The sequence below is a fragment of the Pongo abelii genome, chromosome 1 (assembly GCF_028885655.2).
Source record: "Pongo abelii isolate AG06213 chromosome 1, NHGRI_mPonAbe1-v2.0_pri, whole genome shotgun sequence".
Taxonomy (NCBI): domain Eukaryota; kingdom Metazoa; phylum Chordata; class Mammalia; order Primates; family Hominidae; genus Pongo; species Pongo abelii.
Window position 1 is genome coordinate 57,550,400 of NC_071985.2, and position 25,656 is coordinate 57,576,055.

General features: G+C 33.8%; 1 protein-coding gene across 1 annotated transcript in view; it reads right to left on the minus strand.

Moving 5' to 3' along the window:
- The window catches only part of RGS18 (regulator of G protein signaling 18), a 39,933-nt gene that overhangs the window by 11,551 nt on the left and 2,726 nt on the right, over window positions 1-25,656 (minus strand). The window contains exons 2-4 of the mRNA XM_002809685.5: window positions 17,257-17,382; window positions 16,683-16,784; window positions 15,565-15,626 (exon numbers count right to left, since the gene is read on the minus strand). Of these exons, the coding sequence (XP_002809731.2) occupies window positions 15,565-15,626; window positions 16,683-16,784; window positions 17,257-17,382 (290 nt within the window). The remainder of the gene's footprint in view (window positions 1-15,564; window positions 15,627-16,682; window positions 16,785-17,256; window positions 17,383-25,656) is intronic.

The following is a 25,656-nucleotide window of genomic DNA, read 5'->3' on the forward strand; positions in this document are numbered from 1 at the left end:
CAGAAGCCTGCATGCAGTTTTCCTGCAGAGCCTTGACTGAGGGCTAAGCTGCACATGGGCAGGGCAAATTTTGTGAAGTCTAGAAGAAGACAGATGCTATGGGACTGAGGTAAATGGAGATATGAGAGTTTTGATAGGTTTGGATGACTTTGGATTTCTGGCTCAGCCATAGAAGAGATACCAAAGAAAGGTCATGTTTCTGGTATAAATACTACGTCTTGTCCTACTACTAAGAAAGGTCTTGTCCTCATACTAAGACAATTCTGAGAGATACCAGCCTTAAAGGATCAAACTGATCAGAAAAAAATCAAGAGGATACAACAGTGATTTAATTCACTTCCAGAAAAATGATTCAATACTCTATAAGGGAAGACCACATAATTTAGACTCCTATGTCTTCCTCCATACTCACATACAAAAAAAAATTAGTGATGTAAGGAACTTTTCATGACTTATTATCAATATTTTGTTTGTTGATAAAATATCAATAAAAACTGACCATGCGGTATCTAAAATGTTGGAAACAGCAGACAAAAACTTTAAAAAAGCTCATATAAATTTTTTGAAAAACACAAAGGTTAAAAAAGACCTAAGACAAAATTTAAACTATAAAAAGTAATTAAGTTGAAATTCAGGAAATAAAATGTAAAATATTAAAAATAAAAAAATATTGGATGGTCATGGCAACAGATTAAAGACTGCAGAACGGATGGGTATGTTAGCAGACAGTTGGATAGAAGAGAGATTTACTTAATCTAAATAAAGTAGGAAAGGAGGAAAAGAAAACAACAACAAAATTAGGAAACAAATAGAAAATAAATAGTAAGATGTTAGATCCAATCCCATATATATTAATGATGAGATAACGTTTAAATGAGCTAAACATTCCAATTAAAAGTCAGAGATTATCTGAGTGGGTTAAAATGTAAAAACAGACTACATATTGGCAACAAGAGACACATTAAATGAAAAGTATCAGGAAGATGAAGAAAACGGATAAAAATGTTACACGGTGCAGAGGTTAAGCATAAGAAATCTGAATAAAAAATCTTCACATGGCTTGAAAAAGTAACTTCAAAATAAAGAGTATTTCCATTTTGTAATTTTTAAGTGACCAATTATTACTAGTACATAACAATCCTAAACATATATGAACTTAATTTAGAGCTTCAAAATACATGAAGCAAACTCATAGAACAGAAGTAGAAAAACTCAGCATTTTGGTATAGATTTTAATTCTGCTTACTCATTAATTCATAGAAAAAAGTAGACAATATCAATGACAATATATAAAACTTAAACATCATTAATTCGACTGAATTGAAAAATTACAAAATGATCTACCAAACACATCTTTTCAAATGCACAAGGAATATTATCCCAGATAAATTCTTTGTTAGACTCATAATATGAGCCTAAATAAATTTCAAAAAGCTTGATACCTTACAGATATGTCCTTTGCCCACAAGGGGTTTGAATTAATAATTGACGCTAGTAACATAGATAAAAACAAAACAAAAGCCAATATTTGAAAATAAGCACACAATAACCAGTGTGTTTGTGATAAATATGTAATAAACACAATAACCTACATGTTAGAGAAATCACAAGGAAAATTAGAAAAATATTTATACTTGAATTATAGTGAAAGTACAGCAGATCGAAAATTTGTGAGATGCAGCTTAAACAGTGGTTAGAGGGAATTTTATTGCACAATAGTGGTCTAGTAAAAAAAAAAAGAAAGAAAAAAAACAGGAAGGGTATAAAAATTAAGATCTAGGTTTCCACCTTAAGAAACTTGAAAAGAAGAGCAAATTAAATACACAGTCAGTAGAAGAAAAAATAAAAATAAAAACAAGAGGAAAAATATATGTAACAGAAAAACTACAGAGATTAACAAAGCCAAAGTTGGTTCTGTTAAAACATTAATAAAATAAAACCCCTAGCAAGAGTGTTTCATATTAGGAAGCAAACCATAAATATTAGTATAGATCTTACATATATTACAAAGAAGTGAATATTATTAATGACTTAATGTCAGTAAATATAATTTGTATGGCATAGGGAAATTGTTTAAAAAAACAATAAACCTATACCCAAACTGACACTTGAAGAAGTGGAGGATCTGGTAGCCCTAATTCAATTAATAGATTTTATAATAAAACATTTCTCTCCCCCTAAAAATACCTGGGACCAAATTTAGTAAATTCCATCAAACATTTAAGAAAAAAAAGGCATTTTAATCTTACATACTTGCTTTGAGAAAATTGAGAGGAGATGAACACTTTCCACCTCATTTTATGAGACGAGGATAACTCTTAATACCAAAACTTGACACTCTGCCCCATAAAAAAAACAAGTAAAGACTAAGAAAGAAGTGAAGAAAATTACACAATATCTCTCATGATTATAGAAGCAAAGATTCTACACAAAGTATGTTTTAAAATCCAGCTATGTATAAAGAAGGTGCAAAAATTCTGGCATTATGGCTGAAAAAAGTTGAAATAAATGTTGTAGCTTTGTCTGTTCAACTCATTTTAACTTAGATTACCACATTTTTTTAAATGTTTACAGCTGTCTAGAACTATTACTCATGGTCAATGACTATTACTAATATAAAAAGTTCCATATAAAATGAAACAAGAAGAATAAATTTCTATTGGTAGAGTTATGGTAATAACTAAGAGGTTTTGCATTTATAACATGTTTAGAGGTTTTGAAGGTTAAGTGTTACTTATATACATTACCTCATTTAATTTTTATAACAGATACATGGAATATGTCTTATATTCATTTTCTTAGATGAGAAAACTGAGATTCAGATAAGTTCAATTGCCCCAGATTTCATACATATATATATACATGCATATTTTTCTCAGGAAGGCATTGTTTCCTTTGGTAGGCAGAGAAATAACCCTCCAAAGGTGTTCATGCCCTAATCTCCAGGACCTGTGGGAAAAAGGAACTAAATATAGTTCAGGACCTTGAGATGGGGGAGATTATCAAGGTAGATCCAATCTGATCACATGAGTCCTTAAAAGTAGAAGAGGAAAAAAGTAGATCACAGAGATGTGACCTAAGAAGGACCTGACTCTGCTGCTGGCTTTGAGTATAAAGAAGATGGTCATAACCCAGGAAATGTAGTGTATTCTGGAAGGTGGGTGTCTTAGTCTGTTTCGTGTTGCTATAAAGGAATACTTGAGGCTGGGTGGTTTATATAGAAAAATTTTATTTTACTCACAGTTCTGCAGGTGGTATAAGAAGCCTGCTGGCGTATGCTTGGCTTCTGGTGAGGGCTTTGTGCTGGGTCAAAATATGGTGAAGACCAAAGAAGAAGTGGGCATGTGCAAAGAGGGATCAAACCCGAGGGGCATCCTGGCTTCATAACAACCTACTCTGGAGGGAACGAATCCATTCCCCTGAGAACTAATCCAGTCTTTCAAGAGTGAAAACTCACTATTGCTGAAACTGCACCAAGCCAATCCTGGGGGAACTTCACCCATGATAGAAACAAGTCCTCTAGGTGCCCCCTCCCAACATCACCACATTGAGGATCAAATTTCAACCTGAGATTTGGGGTGGGGGGGAGAAACAAACCATATCCAAACCATAGAAGTAGGAATGAACCTCAGTTTGCAGCCAGCAAAGGAAGGAAGTAGTTGGTCTGTAACTGCAAACAGCTTAATTCTGCCAGCAATCCAAATGAGCAGAAACGGGATTCTTCCTTAAACCCTCCAAAAAAAGAAAGCCTGCTGACATCTTGATTTATTTTGATCAAACCCATACTGGACTTCTAATACAACTTTAAGAAAATAAAATTGTGTTGTTTTAATCACTGTAGTTGTGGTAAGTTGATATAGCAGCAACAGGAAACCAATACAATCCTCAAATTACTCTTTTTTTTTTTTTTTCCACCTTATAGATAGTTTCTTTTATTTGTTTTAAAATCAAGCTAGTTTATAAATCAACTATTTTACTCATCATCTAGCATTAGGTATATCTCCCAATGCTATCCCTCCCCCCTCCCCCCACCCCACAACAGTCCCCGAAGTGTGATGTTCCCCTTCCTGTGTCCATGTGTTCTCATTGTTCAATTCCCACCTATGAGTGAGAATATGCGGTACTCTTTTTATATCACCATTTATTCCTCCTTCATATAGACCTTATCCTCTTTGTCATGAAGCATCGTTTTCTAATATTGTAAGCAATCTTTTTAATGTATTAGAGTTCGAGGAACTTACTGTTTAGGAAATCAGTAGTTAGACAAAGACATGACAACCTACAGAAATTCCTAAGCTTTATAACATGGAATGATTTCAGCCACGACCACGAGAAAAGGATGACATAGGTCTCTTCTGCACCACGGCCTCTTCATTGGGATGTTTTCAACTGGACAAAGGGAGATCCTGCCATTTCTTTTCCTCAGTAAATTTACCACGAGCAACAGATGTTAGTAGTTACATATTAGTTAACTAACTAGAGATACAAGGGAAGGTTGGGCTCAAAAAGAATTTGACAAGGCATTGTAAAACTGACAAGCAACTACAGAACTTGTCTGCAGTCCTGAGATGCTAGTAAGGTAATTTCTAGTCAAACACAACTCTCTGATGAAGGCCTTACTGCTAAGTGATTCTTGAATGAGTCAGCAAACTCTGACCACTGAGAAGCACAAGTGATCAAATTGCTCTTCTTTCTCTAGCTCAGTTAGTGTATTCTTTTCAAGATTGATTTCTCACACTGAGCATATGCTTTTCTCAGACTGTAAAAGGGAAATATAAATGAACAATGGTTCTTTGAGGCATTTTGATACATTGTACATTTCCTCCAAACACCTACAAATATGTAGGTTTTCAGAGTAAAGTTAATGGTCTAGCTACAAAATAATTGCCAAAGTGAACAACAGGGCATCAGATGTGCTGGTTGTACTGTGGCTTCTTAATAAGCACATAAGCACCCATAGGGATTATTGTTCCTTAGAACGTTCCTATTTGATTTTCCTTCCCACAATGCCTTTCACCACCTGCATTTGAGAACTTGGACTTGTATAAAAGCAGTGTGTGTCATGAATTGTCCAAGACTATATTCCCTTAATTTTTGCAAGCTAAATTGCAATATCCTCTCAAGACTTCAAGTAAACCTGGAGCCTTATGATGACTTTAGGAAATAAGCTGAATAAGTATTGTTTGGCTGCTGATTGACAGCAGCTTGATAATTTATTTCTTTTCATTGTGTAACTGGAGGGGTGGTTTTATTACTTAGTCTATGGTTTTACTTGTCTTTTTTTTTTTTTTTTTTTCTAATTTTGACCCCTCTGTCTTCTATAATGATCTTGGAATAAAATAAGGAGACTGAGACAAAACATGCTAACATGTTATGTTAGTTCATTTTGCATTGCTATAAAGGAATACCTGAGGCTGAGTAATTTATAAAGAACATAGATTTATTTAGCTCATGGTTCATCAGCTCTGCTTCTGATGAGGCCTCAGGAAGCTTTTACTCATGGAGGAAGGCAAAGGGGAAACCAGTGTATCATAAGATAAGAGGCAGTGAGAAAAAAGGCAGGTCTCAGGCTTTTGCAAACATTCAGCTTGCATGTTAACTGAAAGAATGATAACTTGCTTATTACTGCGAAGACAGTACAAAGCCATTCATGAGGGATTCGCTCCATGACTCAAATGTCTCCCACTAGGCCCATCTTCAGCTTCAGAGGTCACATTTCAGCATGACATTTGGATAGGTCACACAACCAAACGATATCACATGCCTTTCAAACCCCAAATTGTAATTGAAATACAATTTGAAACGTGGGGCAATGTTTAGGTCTGCAAAAGAAAACCACCACAAAAAAACAATAATCTATGCACCAACTGGCCTGAACTAAACTTTCGGCAGTTAGCCGTAGCCTCTGCCCAGAACTACTTAAAACAAATTCTTCTTGAGAACTTTCCCCTTAATAAAATTTAAGATAACGGAAACCAGCTATTTACCACCTATACTTACTTATTCTTTCAAATTGCTAAAGTATTTGTCCTTTTTCTAAGTTAATATCCATTTTTTTACTAGACTTAACTCTAAAAAACATTCTCTTAATTTATCTCTGATAACTATCTTCAGAGCCGATAGATTCTTTCTAATTTTTTAATAGAATTCTAAAAGGTCTTATTTCTTATTGCAGGGTCAGTATCTTAGTATGCTTTGCTTAATAGTTGCTATAAAGTAGATTTCTGAAGAGAATTTCTTGGCTAGATATTAAGAAAAAACTGGAAGCAGGACAACAAAATAATTGTGAGAAGATTTTCAGGTTATCTTAATTAAAAAGAAAACAAAAAGTAGTCATATGGAAATGTGCCTTCTGCTGATATTAAAAAGCATACCATTGGGTGTTATTGATCTGTTTGTTTATGATATAGGTCCTGCCTTTCCCCATTTCACAATAAGAGGCATTTTATCTTGTCCTTCCTTGTTCCTCAGTTACTATTTAAATGGAAATTAAAGCAAAGTTGGCAAAATAAAATGCCAGTTACATTACAAGGAAAGAACAACCTGTTTCAAGGTCATATTTCCAAAGAGGAAAGAAAGTATGTTTTATTTGGCTTATAAATAAAGTCGCACTGACCCAGTGAAAGCATAAACGTTTTCGATTTTAATCTACTGCACTCTAGCCACATGTTATGCATAAGCGTGGATTGATCAGTTTTTAAATATCAAATTATTCCTAAAGTGAGTTATTAAATAATTTTCATGATTTCAGAAGAATATGACCATTACTTCTATAATTAACAAATCAGGATTATAATAAATTTTTTGTACTGCCAGCTAAAAGAAAATGCCCAGAAGCCAGATAGCTGAAATTGTTATTTATTAAAATAACTTTTTAACTTATAATTTTTAAATCAGTAATTTAAAAAAAACTGAGTCTGAACCTGAGAACTGTGTTATATATTTAAACAGTATTTACAAGTTAGGAGTTTTGAGTGTTCATTAAGGTCTTAGCACATTGCTATATGCCTTTTATTGGCACAATTCCATTTAATTTTCACATCAGCCCTACGGAGTAAGTCTTGTTATGCTCATGTTTATAGATGAAGAAGTTGACGTTCAGAGAGTTAACTTGCATTAAATCTTACAGATGGTAAATGATAGTGTAAGTGCTTGAACCCAGGTTCATCTTATTTAAAATTACAGGACCTTTACAACTAAACTGCCATAAAGAAAACAAAGTCCTTACTGTTGAGGAATATGGAGATTAATGGGCAGGACAGGCATGTATGAGCCAAGGACTGAGGAAGGACAATTAAAAGAGTGACTTATTCTGTTCAAAGTAGCAGAGGAAAATCAACTTGCATAAAATTCGAATAGAAGTCTTCCAGAAAATAACATAAACATTATTTCAAATAGAGTCCTTCACTAATTCACAAGCATGAGTGTCGACTCTGTGCCATCTGCTGTGCTCTGAAATATTATGCAAAAACCCTTTGTTACTATGGTTAGTCTTGTGCTCGATACAGACATTCTAAGTGAAGTCAGCGTACTAATATCAAGAAAAGTGCTATGTATGTTCTGAGTGCTCATGTTGCATTAACTAAAGTGAATGAATTTTGTTGGCATAATATGAATATAATAGTAAAGAAAAAATACTAATTCAAGAAATGAATAAAGGATGAATGAGAAAGAAGTTTATTAATTAAAATTTTAAGTAAATAACTTTTTTAAAGTAATGTGCAATGCTCTACAAGATTATCCCAGCACATTAGTTACTTCCTGTTTCTCTTACTCACTTTGGGCAGCTGCATTAAGTCAGTTCACAATGGAACCATTTCTCATACAGAGGCAGTAACTTACTAAACAGTCCTTTAGAAGGCGGCAGTGGTGAATGCAGCTGCCAAAAGTGCTTGATAGAACCTGGGATTAGAATTCACACTGGAAGAAGCTGGCTCAATGTGTCATACAAATATGAAATGCTTGTAATTGCATATTTCTAAATTGAAACTCTGGCATCTGTTGGAGTATTTTTCTGATGCCAAGAAACCAAATGAAACAAAAAGTCAAGAAAATCTGAAGTTGGAAACCCAAGTACCGTATAATATCCGAAGTAATAAATTGCATTGTTTCTTCTGTAACATTTGGCTTTGTAGCTCTGATTTGCCATAGAATGTGGTTTCTTTTGCCATAATAAATGATTTATGTGATGCATTATAATTAGGACTGGGTTTTATGTATTTTTAATCTTTAGATAAATTAAGAAATTGAGTGCTTGTTGGACAGGCATGGTGGCTCATGCCTGCAATCCCAGCACTTTGGGAGGTCGAGGCAGGTGGATCACTAGGTCAGCAGTTTGAGACCAGCCTGGCCAACATGGTGAAACCCTGTCTCTACTAAAGATACAAAAAATCAGCCGGGTGTGGTGGTGCGCTTCTGAAATCCCAGCTACTCGGGAGGCTGAGGCAGGAGAATCACTTGAACCCAGGAGGTGGAGGTTGCAGTGAGCTGAGATTGTGTCATTGCACTCCAGCCTGGGTGACAGAGTGAGATTCAATATCAAAAAAAAAAAAAAAAAAAAAGGTTGACTGCTTGTGCTTGTTATGGGTTAACTTGAGTTGGAAATTTAAATTTTTAGAGCACTGAAATTCTTTATCTTGCAGAAAATTGGTAACCAAAAATTAGGAACTGTAACTTGAAAAGCCACAAGGTGAAAAGTATAAGAAAAAGTACTCATTTCCTCCCCCAAAAGTGAAGTATGCATTTCCTTTTAGTCTTTACTCAAACTTAGTAATAAGTATTTTCCAAAGTATAGTCAGTTTTTATTTTTAAATCCAGGATGTGCAATGACTTACACATTCTATTTCCATCCTACATGTTACAAATTGTTTTCAGAAGTTACTTAGAACCACAATTCAGAGTGTTAAAAAGTTCAAGTAAATAGTTATTAATACAAAGGTTAAAACTATTGTAGTTTTTAGCAATGACTGGATAAAAGGGTACACACGGAAAAGGAACAGTTATGTAGTAGTGGAAAGATTGTCTAATTGATAGAAATTCCCCTCATGAGATATAACATTTTCATTCAGATAAGCAATTATCAACAATGTGAGCTGGTTAGAAAATCTCTTTCTATAAGTCAGCCTTCCATATTTTAGGTGTGCCTTACAAAACCCTGCAAAACTTTTGATAAGGTTTACCACGGACAAAAAATGTTCAAACTCTACCCTGTTCTGTTTTTACAAGTCTTGTTCATCCTCCTCTATTTCACATCTATTACAGACATCATTATCTTCCTATTATAATAAAAATGAAATCTAGAAATCTTTGGCTCAGCCTTCTTTTTTGTTTCCTATTCCTTCATCTTCTTACTCTATAACATACATACACATTGATTAAGTCACTAAGTTTATCCATTTTTTCTTCTAAGGGGGTCCTTACTTTGAATTTAGCTTTTATATAGCAACTTTGTAGGTAGTCTATATTACATGCATGGAATTTTACCTTTCTAACCATCAGAGTTATCTTTTTAACACACAAAGGCTTCCAAAGTTTGTTCCCAACTTAATTATATAATGTGTTTATTATTCTTTGCCTCAGAGTAAACTTACTGCTTTTCCAGATCATGTCAAAATCTCTTAGTACTCTAAGTGTTTCCTTGCCTTTATCTCAGGAATTACCTTTTCTTTTGCCTGCTGAATTAGTAATCTTCTAAAGCCTACATGATATACTGCAAGTTCTATATAATATTTAAAAAAACTGTTTAGCAAGTTATTTTAGAAGTTATGTATTATGCAGCAGTATCATTTTCCTTTCAAAGGTGCCTACACAGAGCCATATACATATATGTATACAAATAAAAACACATATGTGTGTATAATATATCTCTATATTTTATTGGCATCAACTGATTTTATAAGTTCAAACTGATAAAATTAACTTTTATAAAGCCAGTGAGACTGATAAAACTCAATTAAAAATTTATGATTATGAATGACAGATATAGTTTGATATTTCATTTTTGATTTATTACTACTTTTTAAATTTAAATAGCCCTTAGAAATTACTGGTTTATATACATCTAGTATTAAATTACAAATTTTTATTATTCATTTTGAAACTTCAGACAAGTTTGACAATAAATAGAAATAGCAGAAAAAAATAGACTAACAGCTCCATTGAACCAAATAAGAAACAGAATTTAAATTATTGATGGACTTCATTGTGTTAAAATTTACTATGTAACATTCCTGGGATCATTTTCTAAAGTATTTTATTCTTCAATAGATTTAGATTTACAGAAATATTTTGCAGAAGGTATCAGGGGAACCAGACCCCAATATTTCAACGTAGGTTCTTTTCTATTTTTCCCTAAGTGTCGGCCAGTCTGAGAAATAAAGGGAAAGAGCACAAAAGAGAGAAATTTTAAAGCTGGGTGTCTGGGGGAGACATCACATCATCAGGTTCCATGATGCCCCCTGAGCCACAAAACCAGCAAGTTTTTATTAGCAATTTTCAAAGGGGAAGGAGTGTACGAATACGGTGTGGGTCACAGAGATCACATGCTTCAAAGGCAACAAAAGATCACAAGGCAAATGGACAGGACAAGGTCACAAGGCCAGGGCAAAACTACAATTTCTGATGAAGTTTCATGTCCCACTGTGCACGCATTGTCATCGATAAACATCTTAATAGGAAAGAGGGTTCAAGAGCAGAGTACCAGTCTGTCTAGAATTTGCCAGGCTGGAATTTCCTAATCCTAGCAAGCCTAGGGGTGCTGCAAGAGACCAGGGAATGTTTTATCCCTACCTACAACTGCATTAAGCAGACACTCCCAGGGCAGCCATTTTAGAGGCCTCCCCAGGGAATCCATTCTTTTCCCAGGGCTGTTAATTATTAATATTCCTTACTGAGGAAAGAATTCAGCAATATTTCTCTTACCCATTTTCGGCAATAAGAGAAATATGACTCTGTCCTGCCAGGGTCCCAGGCAGTCAGACCTAATGGTTATCTCCCTTGTTCCCTGAACATTGCTGTTATCCTGTTCTTTTTCAGGGTGCCCAGATTTTGTATTGTTCAAACACACATGCTTTACGAACAATTTGCACAGTTAACACAATCATCACAGGGTCCTGAGGGGACATATATCCTCAGCTTATGAAGACGGTGGGATTAAGAGATTAAAGTAAAGACAGGCATAGGAAATTATAAGAGTATTGATTGGGGAAGTGATAAATGTCCATGAAATCTTCACAATTCATATTCTTCTGCCATAGCTTCAGTTGGTCCCTTCTTTTGGGGTCCCTGACTTCCCGCAACAAGAAGGTAGTACAGAAGGTGGTACAGATTTAGAAGAAGGTAATATGCACCCCATTCAATTTCCCCCTGTTATTAATATCTTATGTTGGTATGGGACATTTGTTGCAATTACTGAAACAACACTGATGCATAATTTTTAACTGAAGTTTATACTTTACTCATTTTTTTTAATTTTAAAAGAGTTAAACTATGTGACTAAAATTTGAATAAAATAGAATTATCAGAACACCTCCTTGAATCACTTGATTTCTGTGGAATAGAGCAAAAATCAGTGACCTTTCTGTTTTGGTCTCATGGATATATTGTCTGTCACCCTAAGCCACCATCCCTTTTCAAATTGTATTTTTCAGTAAAGAATTATTTTAGTTTTAATTCCCTAACTAAATTATATTGTTTAACGCCCCATTCCTATACTGATTCTTTGCTTGGATGGTCTCCTTCTGTCCTTGTTCAGCTAGTGAATTTTGATTAATCCCCTAAAATCTAGGGTAAAAACCATCCATCCTATGGTTTCATTCCTAAAACTGCTAATAATCGGTTTATGATGGTTCTAATATTAACTGTTTTTGTCAAATTGAATACCCAAATTTCCATTGTATCTGGTTTGATTTATCACTTCATTTCTCATTTGACTAAACTGAATAAATGTTGTTTCCTTTTAATAGACATAACATACAGAATTTGAGAAAAGTATGCATTTTATAAAATTTTATAAAAGAAAATTTTATAAAAGGAAATTTGATAAAATTTGATAGAGCAACGTCTTTCTTGAAGTGTGTATGTGTGTAGGATCTTTCTCTTTAAATATATATATATTCACACACACACACACACACACACACACACACACTTTTCTACTAGAGTCAAATAAATAGAAATAAACTGATTTTAACCATTGCAAACAAAAGGCTTGTTTTAGGTGATTATAAGTTTTACAATTTAATATTATTATAAGCATTGTAATAAAAAATACTTGGATTGGGGAGATTGAGTAAAATAATACTGATAATATAAATTCTGTGAATTCAATATAATATATTTCGCATTGTAATCATGACAGGTGATAATATCTAGTGGGTCAGTGCTGATTTCTTTAAATGTGTCTCTTCTTGATTTAAATTGCAGATAGTTTACTGTTCTTCAATATTACCAGTAAAGAGAGAGTAGCAAATTCGATTTTGTCCTTTTGCTTTTTACCACTTTTAAAGAAGAAAGGTTACAGAATGCTAGGTGAGGATTTTCTGTACGACAAATCATCCTGCTAAATCTTTCTACACTTTGAATGAGTAATGAAAGTATGATGAAATTATTATATATTAATCCATTAAGTGAAAGAAATCCTGTCTATATGTTATTGTCAATTGAAATTTTAGCCCTCTAATTGATCATCATCCAGTTGTAAGTAGACTGGAAACAGAAAAAAAGATTATTAAGCTGGTTAGTAAATATTATTTTTTATAATAGCAGCAATCATTGACATTTCTGTAGTGTCCAAGATTTATTGGTTTCTTATTCATCATCTCATTTAATCCTGACAGAAATCTATTTCTGTTGGAGCTAAAAACATTATCTTCATTTACAGTCGAGGAAGCTGAAAGTCAGAGTGATTAGGAAGCTTAACTAAGATTATACAACCATTTATGTTTTAGGACAAAACTAAAACTCGAATTTCACTGGAACTCTGGACTAACTTCTAGAAACAAATTCAGTTATATTCTTTTCCAGGGGATGCGCTAAGTTTAGGAATCCACAGATGAAAAGACGTATGTTTCCTTCTAATAAATACTTATATTATAAATAAATTAATCCCAGTCCTCTTTTTTTTGTTGTTGTTGTTTTGTTTTCTTTTCTCCTTCTCTGACTGGTGAAGAGTCTAAAGGGCAGTGCAGTACCAAAATGTTGAATATAAGAGGAGATTTTAAAATAAACACATTTGGGGGACATGAATTATGGAAGCAAGTTTTACACAAGTTATTGTAATTAATCTATAAAGAGCATATCTGAAACTGAACCAAAACAATGGGAGCAGGAAAGTGAGTACGGGGCAAGTTTGACATAGATTTGGCAAGAATTTTAACAATAGTTTAGAAATTGTTGTATACTGGGGCTGGGCACAGTGGCTCACGCCTGTAATCCTGTCACTTTGGGAGGCCTAGATGGGTGGATCACTTGAGGTCAGGTGTTCCAGACCAATATGCTAAAAATACAAAAATTAGCTGGGTGTGGTGGCCTGTGCCTGTAATCCCAGCTACTCCAGAGGCTGAGGCAGGAGAATCCCTTGAACCCAAGAGGTGGAGGTTGCAATGGGCTGAGATTGTGCCAGTGCTCTCCAGCCTAGGCTACAGAGCAAGACTCTGTCTCAAAACACAAAAACAAAACAAAACAAAACAACAAACAAACCAAAAAAACAAAAAAGAAAAGAAAACAAAAACAAAAACAAACAAAAAAGAGCAAAAAATTAATTGTCGTATACTGGAAATGAAGAAAAGTGAGTACGGTAGTTGAGGAAGGCTGTTTAAGTTACTTTTCCCAAAAACAGGAAGTGATAGTAGCTAGTCTTAGAGTGAAATACAAGGAATAAAAGTTAAACTTTGTCAGCACAAACTTTCTTACCACTACTCTCCATTCTCATTGATTACACCCTTAACTAAATTTAAGCCTTGATTTCTCTACCTATAAATATTACAATTCAGAGGCAGCCATCTACTTTCATTGGCAGAGGGAAAGTTTTCAGGTATCATCTACAGATATAGAATTTTTGTATCACTAAATTCAGAAGAACATGAAAAGGTCACCAAGACCTTATAAAGAGTTGGACAATTAAGGAAGGGAACAAAACAAAACAAAAATATGTCAGGAAAGAAAAGTTGTTGTTACATTAAATGGAGCACAGTATTTGAGGGTGAATTACAAACATTCCACTCCCAACTGTCCTGGCAACAGGAATCCTTTCTTCCAGTAGACACCTTAAAATTGTGAAAGACATGGGCAGTGCTACAAGGAGTAGTTAGAGTAGTCTGGCTGATCTCATCTTGGAAGGGTCTGGGAAGAGCTGGGAAATGATTGTATTTCAGACAAAGACTAAGGTGAGAAACTGGACAAGTTTAAGGTGCAAAAAAAAAGCTGTGGGCTTGAGGTGGATGTTTGGTAATGATAAAGCATTGCTTTTTTAGCAGACTCTGACAAGTTCAGGGTGGAGAATAGTAAATCTGTGATTGCCTAGCTGCATCACCTGCTCAGTTCAGTCTTTCTATCTGAAAGAAAGCATAAAATGAATAAAGATAACAAAGTTCACTCACTTGCTACCTTATGTAAATTGACCCTAAAGAGTGGCAATCCAGAGAGCCTGCCTCCTAAGCCATGCTGTATTACCAGTGTTCCAGAGTCAAATGAAGCCTTGATGCTTGTCCTTACCCTCCATCTCATAGACAAAGCTCCACCTTAAATACACACTCGATTCTCAACATTTCTACAAAATTCTGCTTTAAAAATAGACAATTGATATGAATTACAGAATAAAGAATTTATAAAATTTTTTAAAAACTGTGTTTATGGGGCCGGACACGGTGGCTCACGCCTGTAATCCCAGCACTTTGGGAGGCTGAGACGGGTGGATCACGAGGTCAGCAGATCGAGACCATCCTGGCTAACACGGTGAAACCCCGTCTCTACTAAAAATACAAAAAAATTAGCCGGGCGTGGTGGCGGGCTTCTGTAGTCCCAGCTACTCAGGAGGCTGAGGCAGGAGAATGGTGTGAACCTGGAAGGCACAGCTTGCAGTGAGCCAAGATCGTGCCATTGCACTCCACCCTGGGTGACAGAGCGAGACTCCGTCTCAAAACAAAAAACAAAAACAAACAAACAAAAAAGCTATGTTTATGTGGGTTTCCTGTATGTCCATCAAAAGAATTACTTTATATTTTTAATCCTGGAACAACGAAACTAACATGAACAGTTTGTTAATCATGAATTTGATAAAACCAAAGATTTCATTAAAAAATCAGAAAAATTTAAAAACTGAAACTAGCTACAGTGTAAATAACTAATATTTCATCCACAGTAGGTAATTCTAAACAAAATGAGAACTTTAAAAAAAATTTCCATTATTTGACTTTTCTATTATTTAGTTCTGTTGATCAGAAAATTGAATTACTGAAAATTAACAATCAGACAAAAATTTTGTGACCTATTGTTTCGGATAATTACATGCATAGTTTGTGTAATTTTCCATTAAGCAATAAAGTATTTGGTGAAAGTACCACTAACCTCTATGGGAAAGCAGTTTGTCAAATGATTCACCCCATTTCACTGCCTCTTCAGGGGAGACTCTGTACAAGAAACAAAATGTTTTATAATGGAGTGTGCAGAAAGTCTGTTTATGATCTGTTCTAACATATGCTATTGTACTGCTCTTTTCAATTATATTTCACAGTTTCTCCTTTGATTATAATATAATGAAAATTGTATTTACATTAGAAACTTTGAAAACATTGTTCAATTTTCTTTTGGAATTTGTCTGTTGAATAATGTGTTAAAATAACACTAATTTTTTTCTCATGGATATGTGAGTTGTTTTATTTTTTAATTAAAAATTAATCCTTTTTTAGGTTAAAAGGCACAGAGAACAAATATAAAGAAATCAGGTCAACTACCTGTTTAAATTTAGCAAGTAGAAAAAAACTAAACTCACAGTATCTTTCAGTTAAAAAAAAATTATACTGCAATTTCCTTGAAGCTGTAACCATACTAGGCTGCAATTTTTTTTTAAACGGATACAGGAAGTTTGACTAATAAAGTTTCAAAGGGATAAGAAATATAAGATATTTTAATACAAAAAATATTCTAGAGATGTTGATAATGTAGAGAATTGAATATATTTTCTCAGATCTTTTTTATTATACTCTAATTTGGAAGAATTTGTATAAAACTAGTATATAAGGTTTTTGCATTTTCTTTTTGAATTAAATAATTGCTAAGTATTAAAAGACATTATTTGTGCTTCACTTGCTCTAATGGGGGTGTTTTTTCAAACTACTGAAGAAAGAGATGAATAGCTCTCTACTATGACAATATTGCATTGTGAAAACTCTTAAATTAAGGAGCATTTTATCAGGTTATAAAGAGTAAAATATATCATTTAAAACTGACAGGTATATAATTTTAAAAGAGCAGCTTTAAGTGTTCATATGATTGTTCAATTCAAGCGATTTAATTCAAGTGATTTAATTTTATGAAATATTTCTAGTCTCTTCAAATGAAATTTCTAACTTTCCTTATATTACTGTGTAATTTTCAATAAATCAGAAATCCCTAACTGCATTTTTCTTTAATCTTTAATGATAGAATCAGCAAAATTTTCCTCAAAATACTGAAAATTTTTTCACCTTGTTTCTCTGGCCAAGTGCCCAGATCTACTGGAGCAGGTGTCTTCATGAAACTCAGGTTTCTGCACAAGAAGACTTAGTCTATTTCTTTTTTCCTTAGCTCTGTAATAAAAAGGCCTTCATGTCAGGACAATTTAGATGACAGTTAAAATCTCTCCTGCTGACCACCAGAAAATTTTGTAATTGGTAAAAACCCACGCCCACCCATACCCATTCCCACACACTCATGAATCCCATTTAAATACTGTATTTGTGGAGGAATTAGGGTAACATATGAAAATGTTTCTCCTTTTGCTCACCGACAATCAAGTATTTGAGATTATATTTCAATAAAGATTGTACTAGTTCCTCTGTGTGGCTAAAATTATTACACTTTTTTTTTTTAATGAGAACACTTTAGATTTCACAGTTTGTTGTTTAAACCTAAGAAATAAAAAGGTGTTTTTTTCCCCAAATTATAACAATACAATCAATATATTTTCCACCCAACAGTTGAAAAACAAGAGGTAATGAATCTTCAACCTCAATTATACTTTTAAAAGTATAAGGCTGACTTAAAATTGTATAATTTTACCTGATTTTGGCTTCTTTGCTTGTTTCTTCTTTTCCTGAACCATGTATTAACTTGAAAAAAGTTTTTTCTTTTGATTCACACATATTTATTTGAGAAAAGAAAAGCAATGTTGTTTCCATCTTCCCTCTAAAATGAAGAGATGTCTAATTTATTACATCCTTCCCTAGTTCATTTATTAATACTATTCCATACATATACATAGTAGAATAAAAAGTTATCACAACTCTTACAGTAATGTTTACAAAAAAGAAGTCAAGAGCTGTGTTTCTTTCTGTCTCTGCAGAAATGCAGAACTGAGGAAATGAAGTACAATTTCATCCTAAGTTGTTTAGGGAAATGATACCACAAATTTGCAAAATGACTCTTGGTCTCTAAGATAAAGACTAGTCTTACCACAGTGCAACTTCTCGTTCAAGTTTGCGCAACCAGAATGATGCTTTAATAGACTCAAATAACACTGTCATTTCCCACAGGAACTTTTCAAAAAGTTTTTAAATGTGTGGACTGTGTGTTAAAATGTGTTATGGCAAAGTATTATATCAAACATTAGGAGATATTTTCTCCAGTTCTTAAAAAAGTATTTTTCTTACTGTTATTATATGAGTTAAGAAAATCACATTTAACTGACATAAGATTATGTAATGTTAATTACATTGGCTTAACATATTGTAACAAAATAAGACAATAGATCAGAATTTTATGGTTAAAAAAGATTGTAGAAAGCATTTAATTTAACAGTTCTGGGCTGAGCACAGTAACTCATGCCTGTAATCTGGAGGCTAAGGTGGGCAGATTGCCTGAGCTCAGGAGTTCAAGACCAGCCTGGGCAATACGGTGAGACCCCATCTCTACTAAAACTACAAAAAATTACCCAGGTATGGTGGTGTGCACCTACAGTCCCAGCTACTCAGGAGGCAGAGCCAGGAGAATCCCTTGAACCTGGGAGTCAGAGGTTGCAGTGAGCTGAGATCGTGCCCGCTACTTCACTTCAGCCTGGGCAACAGAGCAAGGCTCTGTCTCAAATAAATAAATAAAGTTTTAAGCACAGATCTATAGAATGATTTTAGACATTTTTGAAATTTTTATCAGTCTGTGATTAAATGGAAAAAATAATATGAAAATATTTTTTCTTAAAGCTTTATTTTAATTCCTTTGATATAAAGGACTTTGCTATTTTGCTCTCCTGACTCTTTTGTTGTTAAAATGTTCTTTATAATGTAAAAATGTTCTTTATAATGACATGGATTAAGTAGAGATGGTAGTTTTTATGTTTTTTAATGCCTTTATTAAAAAAATGTTGACAACTCCAAATTGGTTTAGCCTCCACTTCTTTCACTGTTTTATAGAATACAAAAGTCTTACAAATGCAGTTCTAGTCCATAATTCAAATTTTATTGAAAAATAAACCAAAGTTCACAGGTATTAGGTAATTTAATCTTACAAAGTTTCAGAGACAGGCCAGTGGAAAATCTGGAATTATCAGAGCCATTGATCACCTACTATGTGCTTTAGTCCTTCCAAGAATCTTTGATCTCCAGTAATGAATGCTTTAATCTAAAATGGTATATATTGAAAGCTAAGTTATACAAATCCAAAAGAAAATTTTATTTTCAGTCTTTTTGAATTATTGTTTTACCAAGACAATTTATCAGGGATACCAGCTAAAAGCTCAAAACATTTATCTATATGAAGTTAAAGAATATCTAGTATATATTTATACATATACCCCCGATTCCATGACTTGTACTTTGAACATATTTTAAATCTCTCACCTTGGCTGATAATTGAAAAATATTATGTATTATGTCATTTTGCATTGAGCTTCTGCTGGAACTGGATGCTGATAATGCAAATTATGTTTCCACACTGCTGTCCCCTAGTAATGATTAGTATCCACTGTGTTTATATCAGTTTAATTCCGTGAAGGTGAATGAGCGCAAGAGAAAATCATGGGAACATGGACATCATGCAGTCACTAGGACTATAACTTAACTGTTAACTCAGAGAAGCTAAAGACATAAAATCAATATATTATTTTTCATAAGATATGTTAAATTTATGTGTGAAGTGTGCTATACACAATGCTGATAGAACTGTGGAGAAAGAAATTGTGAAAATATGGGCACAAGTTGCCGGGCATGGTGGCTTATGCCTGTAATCCCAGCACTTTGGGAGGCCGAGGCAGGTGGATCATGAGGTCAGAAGTTCAAGACCAGCCTGGCCAAAATGGTGAAACCCCGTCTCTACTAAAAATACAAAAGTTATCCGGGCGTGGAGGCAGGTGCCTGTAATCCCAGCTACTCGGGAGGCTGAGGCAGAGAATTGCTTGAACCCAGGAGTCAGAGGTTGCAGTGAGCTGAGATCATGCCACTGCACTCCAGCCTGGGCGACAGAGTAAGACTCCGTTCGCCACCCCCAAAAAAAAATAAAAATAAAAGAAAATATGGGCACAAGTGAACTACTCCACAGGTCTGTGTAAAGGTCTGAAACAGAATTGGAAAAGAGAGGTTTGGCTCTACTCTGCGTATGTGGTCACTTAGGAGCTGGAACCAGAGAGGAAGAAAAAGGTGGATTCTGAATGGTGACATCAGTTAAATATCATTCTTTTGGGCATGGTCAGTTATTATTTAAATATGTATACTTTTAATGATAAGGATTTATATATATGTGTGTGTATATATATATCTATATATACATATATATACATATATATGTATATATATCTATATATACATATATATACATATATATGTATATATATCTATATATACATATATATACATATATATGTATATATACACATATATATGTATATATATATATATATACCCACGTGTTTCCCTTTTCTAGCTCTCTTCACTCCTTTGTGCAGGCCTGGAATCCTTTTCCATTAGCAAAAAGACCTGTCTTCAACATTTTCTACAGTGCATATCTGCTAACAATAAATATATTCAAGTATTGATTTTCTGAGAAAAAATTTTTGTTTTGTTTATATTATGAAATGGCTAAATCAAGCAATTTAACATATGTATTGTCTCACATACTTATTGTTTTATGGTGAGAAAACAAAATATATGATTTTATGAACAATTTTCAAACATATAACATATGAAAAAAGTATCTTTTTCCCCATCTTCAGTTGGAGAATATTTTCACCAGAAAGAATTATAGGGTGATTTTTCTTTTCTTTAGGACTTTAAAAGATGTTACACTTTTGTCTTCTGAACTCCATTATTTCTGTTGAGAAATCAGTGCCAGTTTTCTATGTTCTAATAAGTCTTTCTTCTCCTGTGACTACTTTTCAAATGTTTTTATAACTAGTTTTAAAACTTTGATTAAGATATAAATGGTGTTTGTTCTACTTGAAATTTGTTGAGCTTCCTGGTCTTGTGGGCTTTAGTTTTTATCAAAGTTGAAAACTTTTAGGCACTAGTTCTCCATTTTTTTAGTTTCTCTTTCTCCTATCTTCAGATATTCCAATTACAGTATGTTTGACTCTTTAACACTGTTCCACTGGTCATTAAGAAACTATTCCATTTTTTTGGCCTCTTTTCTGTCTCTTTCTCAGGTTAGACTGCTTCAATTGCTGTGTCTTCAAGTTCATTAACCTTTTCTTCTCCAATAGCTAGTCTGCTATTAAACTTGTATAGTAAAATATTCATTTCAGCTACATAAGTTCCATTTTTATAGTTTGCATTTCCTTCCTTATTATATTCTTGTTGGTTTTATATTCAAATACTTAAAAATATTTATAATAGTTGTTTTGAAGCCTGTTCTGAAAATGTATTTCTGTAATTCTGGGTCTGCTATTATTGACTGATTTTTCTGCTAATGATGGCGTATTTTCCTGCTTCTTCAGATCTCTAGTAACTTTTTATTGGATGCTGGGCATTTTGAATTTTATGATGTTAAATATTCAGGATTCTTTCATTCTCCATTTAATGATGATGAAGTTGGTCTTGGCCAACAATCAATTACGTATCATCTCTGTCTTAAAGACCTGTGTTTAAATTTGTTATACTGGATCTAGGGTAGTTTTAATTACTAAGGTATAATGATTCTTAAATCTCTAATGCATTCCCAGGGTGTTCGATAAGGCTTTTCTGCTTTGGATGATAAGAACTTAAAAGTACTTGAACCCGGTATAATCTCTGTAAATTAACCCACATCCCTGGTGGGAATCCTTTGTCAGTACTCATGCAGTTTTGTTTTTCATCCGAGCTGCTTGATATTCAGCTAGACTCAAAAGTACTCTTATATAGTATTTTTAGACTTTTTCTAGTACTTTGTCTGGTAAATTTCAGTCCTCTCACTCTCCTTGAATTTAGATCACTATTTCCTCAACTCAAATTAGTGTTTTCGCTCTATTTAAGGAGTATCCCTATAAACTTCTCAACTTCTAAATTCTAAATTTGAGATTTATGTTCCTTCCCTGCACTATAGTCTTTTTAAAGGAAAGCAGGGCTTACTTTCTCTGTCTCTCTTCTGTTATGGATCACAGTTCTCTATGCCTCTCTATGCTTATTTTCAGTGGCTAAAAACCAGTGTATTGTGTATTTTTACAGTTTTCAAGCTGTTTATGGCAGGAAGTGATGTATCATAATAATCATGGTCATCTTTAAACATATAATAATAATAATCATGGTCATCTTTAAACATAATAATAATAATCATGGTCATCTTTAAACATATATATATAATATTCATATACAATTTTTGTATATGAATATTATACCCTGTTACCTGAATTCCATTAATACTGTTATTGTTCAACAAATTTATCAGTTTTAAAATTAATTTTCCTATATTTCTCAAAAGGTAATTAGATTTGTATGAATATTATTAATTTTAACAACTCTTTTTCAGTTATCATTACTTTATTTTCTAGCCTAATATCATTGGTTTACAACTTGAGTACAGTAAATTAATAGTTGGAATCCTTGTCTTCTTTTCCTTAGCATTAGGAGAAAGTAAGGCCAACTAAAATGAGGCTAGGTTTCAGATTTATATTTTGTGTATGTGTGCATTCATATAGTTATGTTCCTTATTCTCTTATTGTAACACTGCATAGAATTTGACCTTTGTACATTTCTATTATTTTTCATGTGAAATTAATTTTTCTGTGCTTTTTTGAATGATGTGGATTTAAAGAAAGTTTCTTTGGTTTAATTTATTTAATTTTAGTAATCACAATGGTAATAGTACTAGTAATCTAAAAATAATTTAAAAATGAATAATTAGTGACAGTTCTAATTTATCATATTCTGTGTCCTTGAGAAAAAATAATTCTTAATATAGAAAAAGGGACATGCAAATGCAATAGAGAATAGTTTAGTTAAAAGCACTTTAGTCTTGGAAATTTGATTGCAAGCATCAATGCAAACAGAAAATTGCTATTGTGTTGGTCATTGTTTCTAGTCTTTTATAGTGGACAGATCTGGGATATATATAATTCCTGCCTGTAAATGTTTTCTAGTCTTTTCCACTATAAACACTTAGAAACAATGACTAATGCAGTAGCAATGAGACCTAGATTGTAGTCTTGAAATGTCACTTCTCACTCCAAGAAAACTAGGTTTGCTAAAGATATCACTGATTCCAGATCTCAGACAGGACATAGCAAAGCTAAGCCTAGCAAATATTGTCATATCAGTTAGCAAATAAGCTGTCAAAGACTGATAAATTTAAAATTCTTCAAGAATTTGGTGGGTTTTTCACTAACCAAGATGACACCATTTGAACTTCAATAATTTTAATAAGTGCAATGGATTGAACAGATCAAACTTACTTATATCTATGAGTGCAAAATGCTGTTAGAAAAGAATTGCCTACTTTCAGATTATCAATAGAAACTAATCCATTGTTATTAAAATTGTTTAAGAAAGGAAAAAAATTAAGCAGGTAGCCTGCATTTTTTATTAACTCTATCATGGGTAACAAAATACTGGATGAGATAAATTTTTTTAATAAAAATACTCTAACAAACACATAAAAATAAAATAATTGCATTAGAATCTCATCATTTTAACCCCTAACAAATGATTAAACTTAGGTATTGTGATTCAATGGTTGTTAAGATCATATAAAGACATGGCAAAATTATGTGCTTTTTATAGCCTTGCTATACCCTACTTATAGGTTTTTAAAAAGACCAAACTTAAGTCTGGTTCATTCTCTGGACCCAGCTGCCAATGAGTAGAAATGACAGAGGATGGAAGATGGAAGAACATGTTGAACTGCACCATAAATATGCAATCACCAGAATCCAGACCCTGGGGGCAACTACAGCAAAGTTCTTCAACAGATAAATTGTAAGAAAGAGAAGCAGATTAAAATAAGAAGGAAATAGAATTGTCTCTGTGGATCAAGTGAAAAATGTAAAATTATGAACCAAATAAATATGGCTTTACAAATAAAGGACTAATTGCCTAATGAGTTCTGCCGGAAAGTGTGAATGTTTGTTTTTAGGTAGGAAACACCCATGTTCCGATACCTATCAAGCAGTCAAAATCAACATAATGTTTTACTAGCTATTTTGAGAATAAATTTCATAAAGAGCACGAGGTAAGGGAATATGAAAAGAATTTATATACCAGAAACCAACCAAGTCTCCCTTTTCACGGTTATCCCCAAACTACTCTCAATCATAGTAATTTAATTTTCTTTTTTCTTTTTAACACAGCGACACTGCAAAGCCTGGATCACACTTGTCTTCCTAAATTTATAATACTCCAATGGGGTTTCACCATGTTGATCAGGCTGGTCTTGAACTCCTGACCTCAAATGATCAGCCCACCTTGGCCTCCCAAAGTGCTGGGATTACATCCATGAGCCACCGCGCCTGGCTATATCTTTTTAAAATACAAATCCGATCATGTTAAAATAAAAATACTACTACTAAGAGTAATAGTAATGAACCAAATATAACAAAAACCAAATGCATTCTTTCTGTAATGCAAAAGTGAAAAGGACACACACATTCCTAACATCACACAATGAAAATGTTAAATATGATTTTTTAAGGTAACTCACAGGCAGAGAAGCAGCAAAGCACATCCTTTCTTTCACACTTGCATCATTCCACGTAAAAGGCTTCTCATGGGCACAGGTGTGTATGACATAGCATAAAAGGGCTCCAGATGAGAGACCTTACCTCATCCATTCAAAATATTTATAAGTAAAGACGGATAGGTAGCATCTGTGTAACAACAGGAGTGTCCTGGATTAAGAAAGGGAGAACTCCAGAGTCCACTATTAAGTTGGTGCAAAAGAAATTGCGGTTTTTGCCATTACTTTCTCACCAACCTAATACATTCTTCTACTGAGCTATGTCACAAAGTGTTAGGCAAAATTCTTCCTAAACTACAGATAAAGAAGAGGAAATGATTATCAGGGTTATCCAGATTTGCCTCTGCTCATTCCCTAATGACAAACAAAATAAAAAGCTTCACTCAGCTTCCTGATGTAGACCCTAACCATCTTTTCAACCTCTTTTCTCACCCCATCCCGTCTATCATTTTAACTCCAGCTGTTCCGCATTCTTGCCCTTCTTAGGATGGGTCCTGCTGTTTTGCAACACCTGGTCTTTGTGCTGACGAAAAAAATTATTCAAATACTTCGAAAGGGAAAAAGATTGCTGAGGGTCCTATCCGGTATGCCCTTTGAAGTTATTTTCTCTTTTCATTGTCATTTAGGTATTTTATAGTTCTATAAATCAGTGAACACTGATAATAATGAGCATGCTTCTTCACGTAAATGCAGATTTGTTCAGCAGGGAAATATTTGGTTATTTTCCTATGGATACTGATTAACTTTTTATTTGTTTGTAAACTTATTTCAACATTTTTGATGACCAATATGTGTCTGTTTACAGATTCTCTTTTGAATTAGCTATAACGTCTTTTTTTTTTTTTTTTTTTTCTGAGATGCCTCCCAGGTTCAAGCAATTCTCCTGCCTCAGCCTCCCGAGTAGCTGGGACTAAAGGCACCCACCACCACACTCAGCTAATTTTTGTATTTTTTAGTAGAGACAGGGTTTCCCCACGTTGGCCAGACTGGTATTGAACTCCTGACCTCAGGTGATCTTCCTGCCTCGGCCTCCCAAAATGCTGGGATTATAGTCGTGAGCCACCGTGCCTGGCGAATTAGCTATAACATCTTACTGATTCTCTCATTAATTAGTGAGTTAAATAAAATTTTATTTTATGTTATTTCATTTTATTCTTCGAGATGGAGTTTCATTCTTGTTGCCCAGGCTGGAGTGCAATGGCGTGATCTTGGCTCACTGAAACCTCCCCCTCCTGGGTTCAAGTGATTCTCCAGCCTCAGCCTCCCGAGTAGCTGGGATTACAGGCGCCTGACACCACACTCGGCTAATTTTTGTATTTTTAGTAGAGGTAG